Source organism: Pezoporus wallicus, unplaced genomic scaffold (genome assembly GCF_028554395.1).
Source record: "Pezoporus wallicus isolate ANWC-B61680 ecotype Strahan unplaced genomic scaffold, APGP_CSIRO_Pwel_v1 contig_3365, whole genome shotgun sequence".
In the NCBI taxonomy this organism is placed as follows: domain Eukaryota; kingdom Metazoa; phylum Chordata; class Aves; order Psittaciformes; family Psittacidae; genus Pezoporus; species Pezoporus wallicus.
In genome coordinates this window covers 3,861,747-3,883,490 of record NW_026640883.1, presented here as the reverse complement: position 1 = coordinate 3,883,490, position 21,744 = coordinate 3,861,747, and the positions used below count along the sequence as shown (strand labels likewise).

Below are 21,744 nucleotides of genomic sequence, written 5' to 3'. Positions count from 1 at the left end.
CCAGCAGGAAGATTATATATGCGGATAGGGGGTGGAATCAATCTGGAAACTGTTGGCATTTATATCTAATGGAAACCACAGTTCAAACTAAATGGAAATGAGAGAGAAGTGAAAGGTAACTCATGTTTAATGTAACAAAGCAGAGAAAAAACTCACAATTGCACTTGTGGTGCAGGACACTGGTATGAAAGATCATGAGAAATGGAAATTAGGCAATGCAATTTCTTAGTTTCTCACGAGGATAGTGGATATCCTTGATTTCAGACAGCATTCCCCTGAGCACAAATTCCCTCTCACTTAAAATGCTGAGCTTGCCCAGCCCCCTGATCCAGGCTCTTATGGATATTGTCACAGCTAGGGGGATCTTTATGGGACATTTTGTGGCATGTCTTAAATGACGTGCCAAGCTGAGCTCATCTCCCCTGGTGAAAGAGATGCTGCACAGGTCATATGATGAAAGAATGTGATTAAATAAGCTATTGTGATGAGAGGAGAGTCATGACCCCAGCAGGAAGTCAGAAAGATGTCAGAGAAAACCAAAGCCGGAGGAGGGAGCTGAGATGCGAGAGGCGGATATGTGAGGAACTAAAAGGACTTTTGATATTTTAAGAAAATAAACTGCCCAAAAGGGAGTGGTGGTGTGAAAATATTGGATGTTCACTCAATACAAACCAAAGTGAGCCAGACAACTGCAAAGAGAAGGAAAAAATTAATCAAACCACTCTTCATCTCTGTCCTGATGGTTTGAAAATAACAGCGCTAGAGAAAAAAATTCAAGTGTGGGTGGGTTTGCTTGTTTTTGAGAAGAATCTGCCTGCATGCTGGAGCAGACCCTTGAATAGATGAGTTGCTAAGCTGGACTGTTATCTCCCCTCTTTTCTGGGCAAGAGCAGCTGGCGTGGGAGGCAGGGGGTGTGTGCATGTACAAGGCAGGAAGGAAGAGAGGCACAGGAGAGAAGTATAGTTTTAACCTCAGCGCAAAACAACACTGATTTTGCAATCTGGATGGCTAAGACCTGAGCCAGTGCCCTCATGTAATGGCAGTGCGGAGCCAGATGTGCCCTGAACAACCTGCAGAGCCTTGACGAGTTGGTAGATGCTGTCTAAATCCAACATGAAGTTAAAGCAAAGCATAATGAGATCGTGCCAGTGAAGCACTCAACAAACCAAACAGCTCCAAATAACCATGTTTCATAGGTAAAAATAGCATGTGCATATTCAATGGGTCTTGACAAGACACACAAAACTTTCACTGGTAAACTGAAAACATAACCCAGGCATTAAAATTCCAATAACTGGGCATTTTTATATTTACATATTTCAGCTGTTCAACTCATCACTTTATACATAGATTTGACTACTCCAACATTTTCTTACATCAGTAACAATAACAAGATGTATCTCGTATCAGTATGTCTTCTGTATAAGAGCGCATCTTCTTCCACTCTGACCTGTAGCTTTTCTTCAAATACAGTGATATAAAGTGGATATAAGGTACTCCTCAGTGCAGTTTAAGCAGTGATTCTAATTTCCTCTCAGGTTACACACAGAGTCCTGTTAGCTAAAGCCTGTAGTAAGCTTTCCTGCTGGTTAGCTAACTGTTTCACATGATTTCACTCGACTGGGAGCAGTGCGGCACTGCTGCACCCAACACCTTCCCTGGCCGCTCAGGGAGCTGCAGGGAACTTCTCCCTTCTGTATGTTCATGCAGCTCCTCAATGCTGAACTTACTCTTCAGTCTTCACACACCAAAACTGCTCAACCATTGCTTTTTTGTTTTTAACTAAGTGTTTTTGATTCTTCTAGTTGCCATGGTAAGGGCACCAGAGAGAGATGAAGGCCTGGAGGACTTGTATACCATAACTGAAAGAAGTGTTTTGATGAGACAGATAATAAATGTTTCCTCTTTGAAAAAGGCAGTTACTCTGTATAACAAACAGTATGACTGTTCAGCATATAAAAAGACAAAACTGGTTTTAATTTCAGAATTAAACTGGAAAATCTAACCCTCACCCCAATCTTTTCAAATTATATGTCAAGTTTCTCAGATCCAACATAAAGCAATAACACGAGTCTTTTAACAATAACAACACAGTACCCGAACCTTCTGAGCTTGCAGATGTTACTGAACTAAACTTATATGGCATTATCTTAAAGATTGGCCAGCAGTACCTCTGGATGCTATCAGGCTGCTCACATCCAGCTGATCCTAATTTCCTTCCACCTTTCTAACACACACAGAACAACAAACAACAGGTCCTATCAGATTCTCCAGGCCATCAGATGCTCACAGGTTACACACAGTATTAAGCAAACAAGTCTGAGAATTCACTGATAATGTCAGGACATTCTTTGTGAGCAGAGGTCATAAAACTCCTATAATTTGCTTAAGACTTATTACAAACAGACTCTAAGACATTAGCAAACATCAGAGATAATAAGAATAGCGTTTCAGTAGCTTTTAAATGATTTAATTTAGGAAAGGGAAATTGCACATCATAGAGGAGTAGTCAGACTGCACATCAATATGTGCATCAAACAGCACATCAGAGAGATGCAGCAGTTTGATGTCTGAAGATGTCTGGCCAGGGCTGTGGCCCTTACAATAACATGCACTGCACAAAGCATACCATGGTTCCTGAAATACATTCTCTAATTTATTTTCTTGCTAAAGGATTTAATTTTCCTACTTGAAAGGAAAAGTCTTGTTAATGAAATAGATGGAATCAGTACCTAAGCTTCCTAGTATATGACAGAAATTAACCCTTTAGTTTTACACCATAAACTCAGAGAAAGCGCATGTTCAAACAAGCCCACCTCAAGTCCATGCACGCTTGTGCATTTTTAAGAAATGTAGCAAGGATAATACCTACATCTCATATTTACTAATACTTGCCAGAAGATGAGTCAATGACTATTTCTGTGATCTGAAGGCATATATTAAGACTGGGTAAAGATATGAATGCGTATATCTAAGAGTGAGTGACTGAACAAGCTCTTCTTTAAAACATGTCTGATACCCTCTTGTCCTCTCCTTCCAAGCATCTTCAAACTATTTCCTTCTTGCCAACTGGAATAAACCAGAGAAGCAAGAAAGCTCTATGCAAACTGCTAATGCAGTGTAATTCTGCAGCTATAGAACAAAAAGAACAAAACCACTATGTGCAATACCCATTAATTCAATCCTGAAGCTGTGTTACAAAGACTGGTAACAGGAAAAATAGCTTTTGGCCTTTTTATGACAAATATACTCAAGAGGAGACAAGGTACTTGTTTTCTATCCTGACTCTCATGAACACTGGAACCTGGAAGAAATAATGCAGTTTCTATTCCCAAATCCGAAAATGAAATTTGCTTGATAGATATATAGAGTCACTGTGTTAAAAATTCTTTTATTTCCTCACACAAGAAGCCACAGCAGGGTTCCTCTAAACTTTCTATATCTAGAAAAGAGACTCTAAAAGGAGATACTTGAGTAAAAATGGTAGTTCAGACACCTCCTCTTCGTGCCTGATCACACACTCAGCTCCCACGCTCCCATTTCTCCCTGGCAGATGCCAAGAGCTGAGCAGGGCCCTGGCTTATTTGGACAACTGCTCCCTCGCACAACAAAAACTTGTAACTTATTGGCAGCTCCGAACAGTCACTTTCCGAAAAGTGCTGGGCTCAGCTTCTCTTGCAGCAGGACACTAACAGCAGCCCGGCAGCATTTCGTCCCCCAGCCTCCAGTTAAAACACCTACCTAGACTCAAGGGTTGCCCCTCTTCATCGCCCTCCCTAAAATCTGCATGCTGATTCTGCATCCATTAAAAAAATACCCACAGAGACTGCAGCAAAGGGACATCTATTACATTTGGCAGACTTGGCAAAAGGTCCTCCAAAATGCTGGAGTAGTTATGCTCATCGAATTCAATACTGCAATCAAAAGGACCAAAACCTAACACACATACAAACCCAGACAAGATCAACCTTATCTTTATCTATCAGGCTAAAGATCTAGTCTTTACTGTGAGTTCTGGCTACTCACAATGTGAATATTTTAACAGGAAGAAGCATGCTCCGATCGCATTTTACAGTCGAGTGTTAACATAAAATTATCACGATTGAAAAGTTATGCAAGACTTCCTTAGAGTATTTTCTTTATAAAAGGACCTGGCTGCAAACCCAAGCTTGCACAAATAGGCTTGAAAGTAATAAATTCCTTAGTCAACAGGTTCACATTATACTCAGAGCACCACACAGATCCAAGAGGCACTCCAGGACAACACTTTAGCAAACAATCCTGTTATTCATGGATGAGTATAATGGGGTGATTACTAACAGCTGTTTGCAATCTCATTACATAGAATCGTAGAATCATAGAATAGTTAGGGTTGGAAGGGACCTTAAGATCATCCAGTTCCAACCCCCCCTGCCATGGGCAGGGACACCTCACACTAAACCACATCACCCAAGGCCTCATCCAACACGGCCTTGAACACCGCCAGGGATGGAGCATTCACAACCTCCCTGGGCAACCCATTCCAGTGCCTCACCACCCTCACAATAAAGAACTTCTTCCTTATATCCAATCTAAACTTCCCCTGTTTAAGTTTTAACCTATTACCTCTTGTCCTGTCACTACAGTCCCTAATGAAGAGTCCCTCCCCAGCATCCTTATAGCCCCCTTTCAGATACTGGAAGGCTGCTATGAGGTCTCCACGCAGCCTTCTCCAGGCTGAACAGCCCCAACTTTCTCAGCCTGTCTTCACACAGGAGGTGCTCCAGTCCCCTGATCATCCTCGTGGTCCTCCTCTGGACTTGTTCCAACAGCTCCATGTCCTTTTTACATTGAGGACACCAGAACTGCACACAATACTCCAAGTGAGGTCTCACAAGAGCAGAGTAGAGGGGCAGGATCACCTCCTTCGACCTGCTGGTCACGCTCCGTTTGATGCAGCCCAGGATATGGTTGGCTTCTGGGCTGTGAGCGCACACTGAAGCTGGCTCATGTTCCTTTTCTCATCAACCAACACCCCCAAGTCTTTCTCCACAGGGCTGCTCTGAATCTCTTCTCTGCCCAACCTGTAGCTGTGCCTGGAATTGCTCTGACCCAGGTGTAGGACCTTGCACTTGGCATGGTTAAACTTCATAAGGTTAGCATCAGCCCATCTCACAAGCGTGTCAAGGTCAGAGGAAGCACCCCAACTTACAGTGGAACTGAAGGGAGAAGGATCTGTAAAGCTGCTTAACCCCTTCCCAGTTGCGTTACCCTCACTACTCACATCATACCCCAATACCCCCAAAGGCTCACTCTCACACAGACCTTACTCTCTATGGCTTCAAAATACTCAAGGTAACAGTATTACTTTTGAATGTATTCATCAGGTTAAAATAAAAGCATACATTAAAATAAAAATTTCAGCTGAGTGTGTTTCAATAGATTTAATAGTGTTTTACGTAGCCTACACAAGTACTGAACTTACACAACCAGAAGATGAGCACCAATATGGCCAAGTACGGGTATGATCACCCCATGGACATGAAAAGAACATACAGTCTAGCTTTTAAACAAACTTAACCCAATTATGAATGTTAATTAAACCACTCCTGATGCAAATGATAGGTTAATATTCAAACCCAGAAAGCAGAACACCATGTAATGCCCTAATTTGTTCCTATTTGACCAGTGACTCCTTCACTCTCTTCCCTGCCCCGAAGTTTTCATTAAGCCCCCTGCAGCCAGCCAGATCTTTTTACAATACTGCAATGAAGCATGAGAGAATCAGGAGAAAAACAACACAATAAAGGCTGCTTGTTCACAGACAAAACACTGTGCAAACAAGATGCTGGATAATCTGTTTAGTGACTCTTCTTAAAAGATAGTCCAGAGATATTCTAGCTAGCTGTGACATCGGTTTCTCTTTTTTAAGTCTCAAAAAGTTAATCAGGAATCTCAGAAAGTAACACTCTTTTATTCTCATTCCCCCTCAATCCCACTCACAGGGCTCTGCAGTATCTGAGTGACTCTCTTCCTTTGCTCCATCATATTGAAGTCCTGCCTCAGGTCAGGAGACATGTTTCTCTCCCTGATATACTCTGGGTCATTCTCGTTGATGCGATCAAAGTACCGCTCCTTGTGAGGCATCGTGGCTGAGGGAGGAGTAGTGATCACCACCTGGCTGGCATCAGTACTCATGCTTCAACGCTGCAGGTGGTAGACCTCACCTGAAACAAATAACAAAGGGGGAAGAATGATTAACAATTAGAAGAAGGGCATTGAATATGACTTCCAAGTCTGGACACAAATGGTGCTGTTACTCATCTCTGCAGAACAACATCTAAAATGAAAAGGGAACAAATGAATTATTATCACAATCAGAAAGCTGAGGAAAAATTCTAGAACACTGTTTAAAAACCACAGTTTTATGATAGTGCATAACCAGCTCTACTCAAGTTAAAATAAATCCCCAACGGCATACAATTATGACATTCAAAATGACCATAATATATTTTATGATAAACTTTCCTGAACCATTTTACATTGCACTCATCACCCCCCAAAGTTTTTACATAGCTTTCCCTCCTGACATGTTCAACCAAACATGGTCAGAAGACGAGGCCTCTGTTTAACATCCACTCAGAGTTCATCTTCAAGCTCAAATGAAGACATTCCTCAATCAGAGCATTTCCGCAGCATCTCATAACCCCAGCTTAAAGACAAGACATGAGGATGCTTAAAGACTGCCAGGGGATCTCTGCAGAGCCCTGGCTGATGCCTGCACTTTCAGAAGACACTTGGAGACACTGACGGAACTGCAGAAGAGGACGTAGGCTGGGTTGCACAGGACTGAGGCTGCAGGAGATTTAGCTTTTCTCCTCTTACGTGCAGTTGTACGCAAAGATTCTCACTGAATCTCATTACATTAGGAAAAGGAAAACCCCAAACAACCAACAACTTTCATGTCTTGGTAGAAAGCTATGCTTAAAATCTCATTAAAAAACCTGATAAGCATTTGTAAACACAAACAGAACTGGATCAAAAGCAAAAAAGCAGACACCTGAATTTTCATACAAAGAATGAGGCTCAGAAGCACACTCAAGAGTACCATTCCTCAAACAGGTCCTGAAGAGGGATGTTTTCTCAGGTTTGAGGAACAAAGAGAAGTAAGATTTGTAGGAAGAGATAGTGTATTACGAAAATGCACCTTAACATGCAAATATCTGCATTCAATAATAAATTTAATATAAAAATATTTGCATGCAAATGTATTTGGTATGTAAATAATTCACATCTTCAGAGGAAAAACAGCCAAACCTGAAAGAATGAGAGTTGTCAAGCAGTATTAAGCAGCGTGGTTTAACATTATGGTATCAGTGGTTTAAAGTGTCCTTGTGCTCTATGGTACAGTTCACCCATCCCTCATTTGGGTCAGTGCAACTACTATTCGGGGTATTCGGTGAACAGTGAGTGATCTGACATGGAGCACCCGAACTCCTCAAACTATTACCTTGTATATTTCCCAGATGAAACATCTGGAAGTCCTCTTAAAACCAGATTAGCAGCACAAGCCCTCCTTCTGCTGCAACAAGCCCTTTTGGTCCTTGTTCTGAACCCTCTGCTGTGCAGTCACGCCATGAACCAGGCTGGCAGGAAGATCCAAATTGTTCTGCAGCCAGTTTCCCACACTGACGCCCAAATGGCTTTGCTGGCATGCTGCAGGTTCAGCACAAGAATGAAATCCTGGGACACTGCAGCCCTGCCACCAAATCTGAAGCTCCAGACAGAAAACGAGACAGATACCACCTACAAAGCTGGGACAGCATTAGCAGATAAGATACAGAAAAAGCATGTCTATGATTTGCTTGTATATTACAGATTATGATACAGTTTGGGATTGAGATGAAATACAACTAACACCCTTCTAAAAGAAAATGCTCCATGAACTCCGACGCTTCATTACAGAGGCTTTGGAATCATACCAATGAGTTCTGCATTTGCTGCTTGGGTGCAGTACGATTTCATTCTGTATTTGCTGACTGACCATCAAGAATCCTGCTATGTGTGCTCAACCTGGGGATGCTGGGGAGAAGACAAGGGATTTGCTGCAAGTAAATGAGGGTTTGGGAAAAATCCAGAAGTATGAACACAGCTTATTTTTTTTCTAAAGAATGAACTATTGTGTTTTTCCAGCTGGGAGCACTGAAGCGGAACGATAAGCGTCTTGGGACAGCATTTGGGGATGTGATCACAGCCTGGCTTCCCTCTGTTCAGGTTAGAACAGATACCCTCATAAATGCAACCATGTATTATGTCTCCCTTTCCCCCACAAAAAGAAAGGAGAAAGGTGGGGTTTAATTAGGAGAAGAAAACAGCATCATAACAAGACACAAAACAATGAGCTCACTCTTCAAATGCCACAAGGTATGAAGAGCTTGCGACCTCTCAAGCCTACACTGTTCTCCATCTGTGTCAGGGTAAATACCTCCATCCAAGCCAGAACAGCCACCTCCCAGCACCTGCTGGGAGCTGAAAGCACTCTAGAAATACAGATGGCAAGATCCTTGCTCGAATCGGCAACCAGCTGTGACTTCTGATCTTCTGTTACTTCTTCCCAGGAGCTGCCATATCCAACTGTTTTCCCCAAATGCCCCTGAATCCCATTAACCCCAAGTGCCAAACTTGCTCAACTGCTGACCCACTTGGTTCGTTGGACCGACTACACGCATGTCTGAACTTCAAAAATCTAACTCTTATTATTATAGGTTTACAGGACACAATTAGTTCAAGTCTGTTACTTTACAATTCATTCTTACAGTGACAGAAGAGCCCATTCATCTGTAAAAAGACACAAATGTGCCTGGCAATATCTAAAATCCCACAAAAGAGATTTTTCTAATTGCTCTGGACTTCATTTTCCCCCTCTTTCATTTCAGACTGGTTTGTTACCTCTAGCCATTACGATTACAACATTAAAGTCCTTGTACTACAAAAAACCCTCCGTTACTGAACATAATATGGGTATTGGGTCCAGTTGTTCTTATTAGGTCTGGTTCAATGCCTGCTCTGTTGGGCTTAGGCTGACTCTCATATAACCCCTACTGTTCAGCTAGAAAATTTTCAAACAAATCAGCCATTCTTTTATAATTTATTTGTATCTTGCAGCGATATATTTTAGAAAAGAGGACATTTGTTGAAAATATGCTCAGCTTTTGGGGATTTAAATCTCCATACCTCTTTCTTAGCACAGAACAGGCAATGACTTATAATTAAGTATTTACAGAAAACCTAGATCTCAAAATCTGTGAATTCTGACAGAGTATTCTCTCTCCCTCCCCATTTATTTTCATTAGATTCTTTTGCTTAGAAGAAAAATCAGCTTTGCTGCATGGATATTTTTGGCCTTCACACCTTCCCATGATGTTCATGAATTAAAGAAAGTAAGCAGTACAGGCTAATGCTTCCTTTTGCATGCTACACTCCACAAGTGGTTCCAGAGACTGAGGCACAGGTGAAAATGAGAGATTACATACCCCAGCAGCAACAAGGCACTACATCTGGTCAGAAAGGACAAACACGGTGAAATCAAACCTAAACTAGTATCTGATTTTGTCCTGGTGAGCGCCACCCATCACTCTTGCTCAGTTGACACACCCATTTTAGCCCACGTTTTGGCCTAACACGAACTTTGCTGTCATGCCAAAAAGAGATTCAAAATATAGGGAACTACAGATGGGAAAACTGCTCTTCTACTACTTTGATGGAGGGGAAAAGAAAGATAAAAAGAGCAACGCAGGATGTGTAAATTCTTCTCTACAGAGAATCCCTGTAAAATCTGCTGAAAAGTCTTTTAGGGGCCTGTGAAACGAAGCTCAAGCTCTTGCTACAGGGTAACTTGTTCATCTAACTCTGCTTCCTCCTGTCTAGTTACGCCTTCCAGATGAACTGAACTCTGATACTGCTACAAAAGAAAACAGGTCATGTCCTCGTGCTTTGATGCCTTATATAGCTCATGGGTTTGGCCTCTATATTGTTCTGTATTTTGTACCTGTAACTGGGCTAGAGAGAGAAAGTAGCACATTTCACCTCTGTCAGGAGGCTATGCACATCTCTACTTAGAAGTTCTACCTAACAAAAGCTTTCGATTTATCCCAGGATCTTGGAATAGTTGGTTTTAGGCTGCAACATTAAATTCTGAGCATTTCCATCTGATACTTTGTAAAGTCTAAGTAACATGCTGTGCCGCTTTTGTTGGAATAACTGTTTTCAATGTCACATTACAAAAACAGCTCAAAAATAATAATGAGGTCAGAGAAACAAGGAGTGCTGAAGGAAAGAAAAAAAAAAGAGCAAGAAACCAAATGCAAGGAAAATCTACCTTGCCAAGAACACCCCAGAAAGCACTGACTTTGCGTATTTATAGCTTTCATAATGTACAGAATGCATATAAAAATAAATACTACCATAAGAGAAAGACGGAGCAACAGTAAAGGGATCAAATCATTAGCTCACCTAGCAACGAATCATTAACCTACCTTTTATGCTGATGTTTTATGGCTGGTTTCAAACATCCCCATTTCCTCTATGCAGCACAATCCATCAGTTTGAGAGTTTCCAGCACTGCAAACCAGCAGCATGTACACTGCATCATTAACCACTACAGCCAATCTCAGGTCTGAGCACTCGAGCTAGACTACACCACATCTGAGCCTTTCTTTTTTTCAGGAGCACGTTGTGTTATTCTGCTCTTTCTGTTTCTCGCCTGCTTGTTTTTAAGGAACAGTCTGCTCTTTCTCCCCCCTCTCCTGTATCTTGTCTGCCAGGAGACTTGTTGGAAGCAAAATGGGTGTCTCTTGATCTCAGTTCCAGCCTCCCTGTGAAACAGGCAGGTCCCAATCTGAATCAAAGATTTGGCTTTAGGGAACACTGCCAGCTACATACGTAAGCTGGCAGAAAGAAAAACACTTAACTGAGGGAATGATTAAGAAGGACAGGAAAATATGTAGAAGAATACGGACTGAGGGTCACCATTACTGTCTTCTGGCATTGGAAAGCCAACTGTTCTTACTCCTTCCTTAAATTTTGGCAATGAGGTATAACTGAGTAATTGCATCTGTTCTAGAGTAAAAAAAAATATATATATTTGGATAAAGACCTCAAAACTCATTTCATTTTTTTATTCTCCTGATCAGGACATTAAATACCACAAATATCTGACAATGAATTGGCAGATTCATTTTTGTTTGAAACCCAAACCAATGGGTTTGGGTTTCATTTGCCAGTCTCATGTTACACACTGGTAAGATGATTAAGGTATGAATTCAGATGTTAACACTTTCTAAACGCCATTTGTGGAACTGAGAATACTTCTGCTCCACTAGATAGGCAGCACTTGTTCAAGATCATACTCACTGATTTTACTAACACGTGGTGATCCTGTACACTAGCACTCAAGTTGAACTGTCAAACTGCACTCTTATATTTACACAAGGTAATATTTGCATTAAAAAAATAAAGTAGTCTCACCTTATCCCAACCCGTTCAGTCTTTCTCCTTGCATCTTCCCTTCAGGTTCATACCAATAGGTGATTGTACAGCCAGATGATGGAACTTGTAGGAGAAACTTACTCTTTGGCTGAGTTTAAAGTGCTGGTTTCTCTGTTGTTTTTTTTGTTTGTTTGTTTTTTTATGTTGTTTGTTTAGAGTTTTTTAACTTGATTTATTTTGAGCTGCATCAGTTCTCCCTGCCAGCTAATTGCACATCTACACAAATGTTTGTTCTGAAATAAAACCAGGGATGATACAGGGGTGTCTAATACTGCCTCTTCCAGTGGCAATGCAGCCATAAACAATTTGTCATGCTACAGCCCCAGCTGGTTATAAACCAAATATTCTAACCCAGTGCTGTGTATTTAAGTCTTTCTGCTTTTAAACAGAGCAAGCTAATAAAATAACCATCACGCCCCTTCAGACAGCACATTAAAGAGACTATGTGACAACAGGATATATTTTTTCCTAAGAAATAAGACCTTGGGTGTATTTGAATCTTGGGTTTGTGTTTCTCTGTTAAATCTAAAGTGCAATTTTTCCCAATTATATAGTGCAATATTAAAGTCAACATAAATATTCAAGCTGTGCAATTCACACGTTACTCAGTATAAACCGGAACTGAGCCAGCTACTCTTTGCTGTCAAAAAGTAAGATAACACAGTAGGTTGCTGACAGCCAGCCACGATACGGGGGTTATACCTGCACCTTTAATTGAAGATGCAACATCTTTTTCTTCAACTAAGGAGAAAGGAAGACTCCTTACAAAGACTCCTTATCATGCACTCAGCCTGTAGTAGGTGCAGCCTGCACCTCCACATTTGCAGGCCAGCCTGCCAACATTTTGCAGTGCAAGCAGTGAGGGCAAATAACCCCAAGCCCAGAGTGATGGACTGATGTATCCAATATGCTCTACCACATGGCCATAAGTGCTATTTGCATGTGTTAAATCTCATAAATGAGCTTGTATGCTTAACTCTATAGACCCAGGGTACTTTAACCGTTCAGATTCTGGTATTCCCTCACTGCTGTCTGTCAGTTTTTAATTATCCTTAATGATTCCCTTGATGTGGGACCTATTCGGTTACCCTTTTCTGGATGATAGTATGAGAAAAGACAAAACCAGTTTCATATGGACAACCTCCATAGAGTTCAGATCCAAGGTTCACCTTGCCCAGTATAGAACCTCCTGTGCTGAGGAAAGGCTGTATGTAACTTGGCTGTTTCCATTGCTGCATTATGTGACCCTTAAGCAGTCAGCAGTGTAGAGACTTCCTTGCTTCGCTCCATAAAATGATGGTTTCTTGTTTTACAAGCATAATGTTCAGGTTGTGCTGACAACGAGAACATTTTGAGATTATAATGTTCTTTACACAAGAGTCAGGTCAGAACAAACCCAGCCACACAAGCAAACTGGTGACAGAGAAGTAACAGAGGAGGAACTCAGAGTTTGTTGGTGGAATGACGCACACAGGTGCTCCTGCACTGCAGCAAGAAAGGGACGGCTGCACCATGAGAAAACACTGAAATGTCAGAGTAACAAATCAACATGTCACAGGTTGGTTATTCGCTATAAAACTTCATCTACTGCTGGATAGAGTTTGCCATGCCAGTTATCTATGACAGTATGATATAAGCAAATAAGAACTATTCATTTGTAACTTAAAAGAGACACAATAGATTGTGTCACTAAACCCTTGCTTTAAGAGAAAGAGGTCAGTCACCCACAGATATTACACTGCTGTGTTTTTTCCTTTTTTCTGAACTTGTTCTTTTAAAAGGAAATTTTCTCTTTCATAGCTACATTTCCTCCTTTTATTTACTTGTTATTTTTAATAACAACCTGTTTCAATGCAATTTCCCAGGAACAGCTTTAAAGTTGGGGTACATTTTGCTTATATGTAGGTTTTATTTAAGTATCTGAGTGTACCCATACTTTGAAACCTGCACTATGAACTGCTGATACTTGTCACCTCTGCTTGGGTGCACAGGGTTACTGTCTTTTGAAATGGTTTTGAGTCTGCGGACAGGGACTATTTCTAAGGCAATTTAAAATAAATCACCTCCTTAAATTGAGTAAAACCACCAGAACAGCTAAAAACTTAAATTATTTGTTAAACTGCAAATAGCTTCTGTACTCACTGGACTTGAAAAGTGTGTCAGTCGTAACTCACACCCACTTTTCTTCTGTTTCTCTTTCATCTTTTAGGTTATACTGAAGTTCATGAAAAAGCACAATAGAAATGAGTTCTGTTATGAGGATGTAAGTTTATCTTGGTTTAAGCTAGTTTTCTGTAGCAGCATTAAATTAAAATTTCATGCACAGGATATGAGATCACTTGAAAATACCTGAACACTGCTTCTATCCAAAGGCAAGACTGCTGTCCTCACTGTAGCAGAAAGCTAAGGACATGTACAGAAGCTGCCAGGGGAAAGAAAGCCTCTCTCTTTTATGAGATAAAAGCACTAGCTCTTTCCTAACACCACCTTAAAGCTTAGACATCATAGAGAATAAACTATGCATCCAAATTTAATCACTTTTAAAAGCATATGAAGAATGGTTGGAAAGGACCTTAAGGTAATCTAGTTCCACCCCCCTGCTATGGGCAGGGAATCATCTCTAAACAGTAGTTCTAGCTGATGGAATCACAGGAACACATGTGTAACTCCAGCGTGACAGCAGGCCATAAGACCACAGAAGGTCCAGGCACTCCTGAGCGGCTCCCAGCAGCACAGCACAGTTCAGAGAGCTGGACCATGGCTCAGCACGGCCCTGATGGGCTCTCCCAAACCAGCAGAGCATTTCAGCTCTTGCTGACCTTGTTTTGTTACCCTTCTTTTACAGCTGACAGCATTGACCCACCCATGTCAAACCTGTTTGGGTGCCTGGAACAAAATAATACATATTATTAGTGAGTATTTAAATAATCCATCAGAGATGTCAGCACTTGCTGGGAATTAATGTCCTGTATTTATCCATTCCCAATACTAACTGATACCCTGACGAGTCAGTGTCAATAAGGGAGACAAGTGAAGTCTGATATTTGCTCTGCAAGTAAATTATTTGTGTTTGAACTTGAGCCATGGAACCCCTCAAAATAATGTTAGGGAGCTTTAACCCCAAATGCATATTTCAGTTTTATTATAAAACCAGAAATGAAGATGTAAGACATAAATAAGGAATAACTGCTTTTCACTATGGTTTTAAGGATTCTGATGAAATGCAAAATGCTGCAGCACCAAAGCAGCTTCAACTAACTTTTGTTTTTAAGTCTTATCTCTGCTTATCTCCATAAGCACTTGTGGCTAAGTTAACTAAAAATATTTCACGAGTCAGTAGACAACAGAGAGCTAAATTAAAAGATTACATTCAGTTAGTACTTATCCGTATTAAGCTGTGAAAGTACGCAAACATGCAACCCCCACACACAGACAAGCAATGGCTGGAAAATCTGCCTCACTCCTTTAAAAAGATGAAACCTAGGTTCCTCCATAATAAACTATGAACTTAGCTGTGAGGAAAAACATGTAACTATAAAAGGTGATTGCAGTTAAAACTGTTCACATTTTGCAACTCTTTCTCTCTCGCAATTCAAACCCTCCAACTTCCTTTGGTGCCTCTGAACTGCACAGATGCAGGGGGAAGCAGCTTCATCCTTTATGCAGATCTACAGAGTTATGGAGTAGAAGAAACAAGTTTGTCATGCAAATATTTTTTTAAAATCCCATTGATTTACACCAACCTGGAAAGCACCACTGGAGTAACAAGGGCTAATCCCAGCAATCTGCAAGAATCATAGAATCAGAGAATACTTAGGGTTGGAAAGGACCTTAAGATCATCCAGTTCCAACCCCCCTGCCATAGGCAGGGACACCTCACACTAAACCATGTCACTCAAGGCTCTGTCCAACGTGGCCTTGAACACCACCAGGGATGGAGCATTCACAGCCTTCCTGTGCAACCCAAGAGCCCTCCTTGGTCACTGGCAACATGCGTGACATTAGAGAGCAGGGAAAACTCTTATTGATCCCAGAGCACATCAAAAGCTTTCTTGATTTATGGCAGCTTCATTATCCTGAGAAATGTCATGGCCAAAGCAGCTGCCTCCTGTGTTTTTCTGGAGGGTCAGAGGCTGCAGTGGTGGGTAACGCAGATGATGGACATGAGGCAACTGCTGGATTTTACAAATGTTCACACGAACAACCCATCTCATGCATGGCAGCATACATCCAAACCTTTTTATAGCCCAACCCCCTGGAGTTCTCCCTCTTCACATTGAGTCCTGATCTTTACCACCACCACTAGCTCAGTGTAGACCCCATTTAATCCCACCACCACACACTGACCATGCAGAATTGCAGCTCAGCAAGCTTCATAACTTGTAAGCCAGGAGTAAGGAACCCAGCCAACAGCTAATCTCAGTGGGGACATTTGTAACTGGAGACTTGAAGAAAAGATGAAATTGTGCCAGGCCTTCAATCATAAAGTCTGCAGGACAAATTGTATCTTTATTTATATTAGGCACCACACCCTGCACAATTCCCCCCAGTTCATCTGGGGAACTCAGAACCAAGTCTACCGTAAACTTAAATAAGGAGCAATAATATGCGTTATGACACCACTGTCAGCTTGATGAGGTCAAAATACATTGGCTGGCTTCTCAAAAATGGAATTGTAACATTTTACTGACCTGTGCGTACATTCTCACTTTAAACAGAAAACAACAGCACTGATTTCTGTTAGTTACACCCAAAAACTAAGAATGTTTTAGATAGAACAAGACAGTCACATGTACTGATTTCACACATGAAGAACACGCATAGTGAGAATGCTATGGTTGTTTTAAGGGTTTTTATTGTAATTTAAAAGTAGTAATATTAGGGATCAATGAAAGTGTGAGACAAATTATGCCAGCTAATCCCAGGCACAGGCACATTGCTACTGCCTGGCCATGAGAAGCATGGAAAACAACAGAGGCATCTTGAGAAGAAAGCTCCACACTTACTCTAATGTATGCTCCAAAAAAGCAAGCTACAAATTGAGGTTTAGAGGGAGGGCTCTGTTGGTGGGACTTTAACAGCTTGTCTCAGCCATGAGATGGCATAGGGAACAATTTTCTCACCTCATTCAGTATCCAAAGGATTTTCCTTTATTCTGTTACTGGAATTAGTTTTAACTTAACATATAGGACAAATTTTCCCTTCCTTGCACCATTTGGAAACGTAAATGTTAATCATGCTAAAACACAACATGAAAAAAGTTAACCAATATGCAGAATTCGACTGAGGTTATGGGCACATGCCTACTACAAACAAAACGATCACCTGTAGAGGACTAGAGCTAAGAACAACGTATGCTACAGTTTCTCATGTTCTCCTGGCTGGCTTGAAGAGATCCGGCCCCTTCCAACCCGGGTGTTTCAGCTCCCCACCTCTCAAAATGATATCCCCTAGCTGTGCTAGTACACCTCTCCATGAAGCTATGGTCTAAATTGGATACACAAAGGGATCAGGGTTAAAAGTAATCCAGGGGAAGAGGACAGGGGAAAGTATGGAGCAGAGAAACCCACATGGATGTTCAGGGCAAAGCCAGGCCCTCCTTAAAAGTTCAAAAGGCTGCTGCTTCTTTAGCTGGATTCAAAGCATATTGCTTTAATTATCCTTCCCAGGGGAATCCCTAGGATTTACAGTGGCATAGCAACACTTTGTCTGTATTTACCCACATTGCTCATATTGTCTTCAGCTTGCTTCAAAATAATTAAACTAACCAAACCAACTACCTAACTAGTAAATACAAAAAGTTCCATTTGCAGTCAAAGTTTAACCTATATAAGTATGTACATTAATCTCAATTGACTTGGCCTGCATTTGACCTGCTTTTCGTCTCTGCCACCTTTTGCTCATGGTACCAGAAAAGCAGTTGAACGTAGAGAGCCAAAGGTCTTCTACACCTTCAGGAATGGAAAATTACTCCACTGAATTTCAAGGTAGGCAGTCTGAAGCCAGAAGGTCATTTAGGACTTAACCACAGCACTGAACAGAGGGAGCAGATGTGCACAGAGCCATAGCCAGCATGTTCCTGAACAAGTGCTGAAGATTTACCAACAAAAGCTTTGGTAGGACTCGCAGTGAGGGCTATGGTGAGTCAGCATTAAGCACAGTACCAAGAGTAGCGTTTTAAATGCCAAAAGCAGAATATATAAATACTTCAAAACTAGGTTACTATTATTTTTCAGTGCAAGCAAGCAGTTATCTACTTTTATCCCATAATTCTCTTTCTCCATGAGCACTGAAGGCCTGGATAAAATAGAACACTCCACAACACACTACTCCAGTATCACAGAGCATGGATGCATCCTGGCATGCTACACAAAATCCTGGGGACTCGCAAACATCTGTGATGGTTATTTCTAGAATGCAAAGTCAGCCTGACACTGAACACTTCTAGAGACTTAAACCATACTCTCTTTTGTCCCAAGAAGTTGCGTGAAGCATGAATATTTTCACATCTAAAGAGGAGCCAACCCAATGTACCAGGGGCAGAATTTCCTAGCAGCCAAAGCAGCACAGACACACACCATCCACCACAGACAGCTTGAGAAGACACTTTCTATTAAGTGAAGAAAAGCTGTTTCATGGTTTCTCTTGGAGGAGAAACAAACCAGGTACTTGAACGAGTTGCAGCACCAGCAACTCAAAGCCCAATTGCACATTCCTTGGTTGTAATTCTGCAGGCACGAGCAGCCCTTGATCAGTCACACATGCAGTATGAAACACTCTCCCTCAAGTCCTTCTCCAAACAAGTCTTTCAGTTTTGACTTCTACTGGTTTTTTTGTTTGTGGTTTCAAGAATATTCTGAAGCCAACAAATATATTAGATGGATCTGCCTCTTAGATAAAACTAATAACATCAAAGTTATTTTCTTTGAATTTCCAAAGCTTGTTTGTAAACCTGGCCTGAAAATGGTATTTGCCTGTTTGCAATTAAACCTGCCTATGTTTATGTTGAATGCAAGCATCAGACATGTTACCCATGGGCTGGAGTTCAGAGTATGAGTGCAGAGATATGAGGGGACAAACTTCTCTCTCAGTTATATTGTTAAGAATCAAAACCACCCAGTTTAAAAAACAATTAATAGAGAAATGATACCATGTTCTGAGCTTTGGTGATGCTTAGTTTTGAATAGCTCATGGAAACCATCCTAAGCAAACAAGGTATTTCAGTTTATACCGTAAGAAAATTACTGATGGCACCAAAAAAAACCATCTGAGGCCACACAGATTACATCTGCTTGAGGAGTGAAAGTAAATCACATCTATGCCTTTCAGTTATCTTGTTCGCTTATGTGTTTTGGGTTGTTTTTTTTAAAACATCTGAAAAACCCAACACTGTTCAAGGAATTAAAGATCTCTGTATTAAAGTAAGAACATGCCAAAGAATACCACAAAACTTGATTAATCAAGTGCTGGATAATAGGTGATTAGAGGCCTGCCAAAGGCTTGTTCATGACAGCTTCCACAGACGTGCTGGAATGCTGAGGAGGACGCTGCTGACCCAGGGCAGCCAGAGCTCTGCATTAGCCACACTGGGGATGTGGATGAACCACATCTTCTTTGGAACTCATTTCTTAATCCAAAAAAGGGGAAAAGGAATTTGCACGATGAATCTGGTCTTCAGCTTCTGGTCTCAAAGGTTTCTGAAGGAGTAGCATGGATGCTGCTTCTAGAGTTGGGCAGTAATAAGATTTCCCACCTTTAAGATGTATTGTTCCAACTTGCTAAGTTATTGCTTTAGATTGGGCAGAGAGATAGTTGGATTTCTATTTTTTAAATCTTAATTATTAAGTGATGCTTCCAGAATACATTGGAACAAGCATTTAAGATGCCATTTGTGGGTTGCTGTGGGTTTGTCCTTTTGTTCTTTTTAATTCTCTGGCAAATTGCTATGGGATTCTGATTTCTGCCTGCCTCATCAGTATTATGTTGGCTCTGTGATAAATTATCAAAACTAATCAGAGTTTGTACTGCAAAGCAGTCAGGCAAAAGTGATGAAAAGCATGCAAAGTCATGTGCTATGTGAACAGATGTTTTCTTGAGACTTCTGGCTTCAAATTGAGAAAGCTGGAATTCATCATGAAAACCACTCCTACCTGGTGCACAACCCCTGTCCAACACAGAACACAATTATACAGCTATCCTATAGGGAACCTGCAGATATGTTTTTGTTATGTCTGTCCTGTGTTCACTTTCATGTTATATTCAAAGTGCTGTTTGCAATTGTGTGATATTGGACTGGAAGACTAGTGGTTTCTAGAAGACAAAAAAACAGATGGAGTCATACCAACTGGTTTATTGCTTTGAAGTTATTTTTAGCTGTCACATTAATGATGCACTGGATACAAAGCTTTTCATAATTATACATCTGATATCTAAATAACAAAACATGAGACAGAGAAAGATAAATAACTAAACAAACAAGTCCATCCCTTCCTGGCATGGTGCAGGAGGTTATGGGCATGTCTCACTGCCCAAAAATAAGTCAACAACTATCCTAGTAATGCAACAAGGGTGCATTTCCCCTTTCCATTCTGTAGTAGAAACTACTGTCCACAACAGGAAGTGCTACAAGTCAGCTGTTTTGTCCTTCTAGGGGACATACACAAAGAGTAATGACTAAGTGATGCTTTGTGTATTGCGGCAGCACAACCTTTCAAAACTACATTGTTTGGAAACACAATTAATGCCTATAGGTTACTTACCTATGTTAGATGGACACATACACCTAAGAGGTAACATTTTTTTTTTTGTACCAAATTATAAGACGCTTCAAAATTGAGAATTTAAGTTGTCTCTTGGTTCTGCAAACTGATCACAATTTCAGTTAATTACACTTATACGGGATTGGCTTTTTTTAGTCATTACCCTATGATCAGATGGAACAAGCAACTCGTACCTCTGTTCAACCTCAGCACCAAAATTCCACACCTTTGTCTTTTAACCATATATTAACTTTTGTAATGTGTAAGACAATTATTTTTTACCTGTATCAAGTTTGGCTTAAAGCATCCAATAGGTTCACAAGTTCAGTGGCAGGAGGGAATAGAATCATAGAATAGTTAGGGTTGGAAAGCACCTTAAGATCATCAAGTTCCAACCCCCCTGCCATGGGCAGGGACACCTCACACTAAACCATGTCACCCAAGACTAAACCATGCCAACCATGCAGTGTGATCAGGTAAGATCACATTGTTCAGCAGGTGAACAAGCAGGTACCTGGACCTCTCACTGATATGCAGCATGAGCACAGAACTGAGTTCAGGCATTCAAAAAACCACCTCTCACAATAATTAAGCTGAACCTATGAACAGGCACAATTATGGAAACATGGACTATCAAATGGGAACTTGGACAATGGTATGGAAGAGCCAATACTTCTCTTTATTTTAGTAATAATAATGTCCAGGGTGGTAGCCCTTCCTGAAACATGCACAAAGCAATAGATATGTCTGGAAATTTAAATTTGTAGTATAAATTTAAAAGCAGCATGAGCTGAAGGCTAATCAGTGTTAAAACTGGTATCTATAAGCAGCATAAGTTCATACTTCTGAGAGGAGACAGACAAGCATTCAAAATTCCCCAAGTGACAGTGAAGGATAACCTGGAAGAGTTCTACCTGAGCAATAAAAGCACTCAACAGAACTGGGAACTGCACTAGAGGAGCAGAACAGCTTGATTTATTTTCTTGTGTGCCCTGTTGCTCCATTTCAAATTGCACTATTATCACTGACAAAAAGATGAACTGATTCAAATCATGATATTCAAAGTTATTCCCTGTTAAGTAAAAGGGGAAAAAAAAGCAAAACACATTCTCATTGTTATTCCTGCAGCTCATCTGACTTCCTTGCTACAACCATGACAAATGCTTGGTTCAAAGATAAATAAAGCCAAACCAAAAATCTGAACAAATTGTTACATAGGCTGAGAGTATGAGTTAAGAAATAAGCTGCTCTGACACATCTAAACAGAAAACAAAAGGGCCTGTGCAACAGCATAACCTTTGCCTCTGCCTGCTAGCATCACAGTTTACACGGTTTCCATGGCAACCCTCTGCTAACATCTGAACGTGCTTGCTGCATTCCATGTCAAACAGAAAATCCTTTGTGGCAAGTCTGGAGGGCCATGCCCAGTGCCAACCTCCCAGCGGAATAATGCTCTTC

General features: G+C 40.9%; 1 protein-coding gene across 5 annotated transcripts in view; it reads right to left on the bottom strand.

Moving 5' to 3' along the window:
* ADD3 (adducin 3) overlaps positions 1-21,744 on the bottom strand; it is a 100,996-nt gene that overhangs the window by 22,125 nt on the left and 57,127 nt on the right. For 4 of the 5 annotated variants that reach the window (XM_057420913.1, XM_057420917.1, XM_057420915.1 and 1 more), the window contains one exon: positions 5,984-6,207. In XM_057420913.1, coding sequence (XP_057276896.1) covers positions 5,984-6,178 — 195 coding nt within the window. In that variant the 5' untranslated portion in view covers positions 6,179-6,207. Of the gene's footprint in view, positions 1-5,983; positions 6,208-10,515; positions 10,663-21,744 lie in introns of those variants that run through there. The other variant, XM_057420914.1, reaches the window with a different exon arrangement.